This window comes from Diabrotica virgifera, chromosome 6 (assembly GCF_917563875.1).
Source record: "Diabrotica virgifera virgifera chromosome 6, PGI_DIABVI_V3a".
NCBI lineage: Eukaryota > Metazoa > Arthropoda > Insecta > Coleoptera > Chrysomelidae > Diabrotica > Diabrotica virgifera.
The window spans coordinates 29,807,427-29,809,728 of record NC_065448.1 but is presented as its reverse complement, the minus strand read 5'-3'; the positions used below and the strand labels follow the sequence as shown (position 1 = coordinate 29,809,728).

Here is a 2,302-nt window from a genome sequence, read left to right as displayed (position 1 = left end):
AATAATGTAATTAATATGTCACATGGCTAGAAATAATTTGCTGCCAAAATAAATCGATTAGTTTAAATTTGAAGTTACGATTGCAATTTATTATGAATTATTGTCAAAAGTGACAGTTTTTCTTAAATGGAAATGTATTCGAGTAGAAAGTGGTTTCTTTTTCTTGAAGAATGGCGTGGGTGTGATTAGATGTTTTGTCAGAAAAATCTTAAATCATCGCGTTAAAATTGTTATAAATTAAGTAATTATACTGTAGATATAGTTAGTTAGTGTTTGAACATTAATTTAGTAGTTAAGTTAAAAGTTAAAACGGGATAATACGTTAGTAGTGAATAAGAAATACTAAGGACTTTTCTGTAAGTTTTGCCTTTATATAATCATAGTAGCAGTAGTATAGTAGAGTAGAGGCTGGCTTAGGAGATGGACACAAACTCTCCCGGCCCCCCTGACAAAGGGGGCGGGATCTATGCTTTGCTTTCATTGAACTCGCAAAATTTTTTAAATTCCATACACATGCTAGCCCCGAGACATAAAAATAACATTAATTTAATAGAAAGAGAACTCTGTGCTTTAAAAAATAAATTCCAAAACGATCAGATCATGTTAACAGAAGTTAATAACTTATCATCTAGGATTGAAAATATTAGTAGAAGAAAAGTTGAATACAAGGACACTGACTTCGGCCCATTCCTTATTATGATAGAGAGTGACAAGGGAAAAGCAGGAAATATCCATCCTATGGATATTGGGAAAGTATTTCATACAATGGGTACGACTGGAATTAAAGAAATTAGTAGAAAAGGCATGAATAGAATTGGAGTAATTTTTAACACCTCCAAACAGGCAAATATGGTACTAAATAGCACAGAAATCCTTGAGAAAGGATTTCTTGCTTATATACCTCAAAAAATGCTAACATCAAGGGGTATTATTAGAGATGTAAGTATAAATATTTCAATGGAAAACATAGTTAACGACAGTAAATTACAAAAAAACGTGAAAATTATATCGGCCAGACGACTTAACAGAAGAGTTTTAGATAGCAATGGGACCGTTACATACATTCCAACAGGAACTGTACAACTACTCTTTGACGTAAGAACTCCCCCTAAAGAAATAATCATATATTCAAACTTGGTAACAGTAGATCCATACATCCCTCCTGTACAGCAATGCTTCAAATGCCTAAGATTTGGGCACTCACAAAGACAGTGCAGGGGAAAGGCAAGATGCCCGAAATGTTCCGATGAACATACAGTACAAAGCTGCACAGTTTCTGTACCAAAATGCCTATACTGCGATCTTGATCACCTTGCCACAAATAAAATTTGCAAAGAATTCGAAAGACAGAAAAAGATAAATGAAGTAATGGTCTTCCAAGATCTCACTTTTTTTGAAGCTGCCAAGCTGTTTCCCCCAATTAAGGAAAAGCCAGAGAATTCGAGAATGTTTCAGAGGAGAAGTAGGGATTTTCCTTCTTTATTATCCAGCTCACCCAGAGCATTTACTCAAGCACTTCAAAAATCCCCATCCTCCACTCCCCATTTCCAGAGTCAAAGTCATGTGGTCCCAGTTAAAAGGAAAAATAAAGTAATTCTTAAAGACATTAGTTATGACAAAGAAGCGCATAAAGCTTTATTAAACGAGGATCTAAGCAGAAATTTACCTAGATTACCGATTTTAAACAAATTAAATGATTCACAAAAGTATACGGGATCACAAGGCCCAAGTTTTGCACTCTCATTAACACGCAATCGTGTACATTCTCAGGATAGTGTATTTTCAAAAAACGTTGATTTAACCTCTGATAATAATATGGAATTTGCAGGTTTTGATGAGTCACATAATACATCTAATTTTAGTAAAAGTAGTGTTGACTGAATTTTCATTTATTTCTTACAGATAATATAATATATTATTTTTTATATTAAAAAGAAAAAATAATAATAATAGTAACAAATTATATATATAGTTATGATATTTAATATTTTGCATTGGAATATTAATGGTTTCTTTAACAATAAGCAAGATCTAATGGTGTTTCTTAACGAATATGATGTCAATATCATTCTTCTAAATGAAACACATCTGAAATTTTCACAGCACTTGTATATTCCCAATTTTTACTGCTATAGGGATGATAGGATTGATGGATGGGGTGGAATAGCTGTACTTATTCATCAGTCTCTGGCAGCTGATAGGATAGACATTTCACATATTCACTTGCCTGAAAAATGGCAGGCTATCATTATCAAATTTGAAAATTTTTTTATTATAGGATCGTATAAGACACCAGATGTTC

The 2,302-nt window shown here is 32.8% G+C and overlaps 1 protein-coding gene across 1 annotated transcript; it reads left to right on the top strand.

Moving 5' to 3' along the window:
- Positions 1–513: 513 nt before the first annotated feature.
- LOC126885890 (uncharacterized) lies at positions 514–1,881 on the top strand. Its single transcript, XM_050652683.1, has one exon. It carries the CDS (start codon positions 514–516, stop codon positions 1,879–1,881), a length of 1,368 nt encoding a protein of 455 aa, XP_050508640.1.
- Positions 1,882–2,302: the final 421 nt, after the last annotated feature.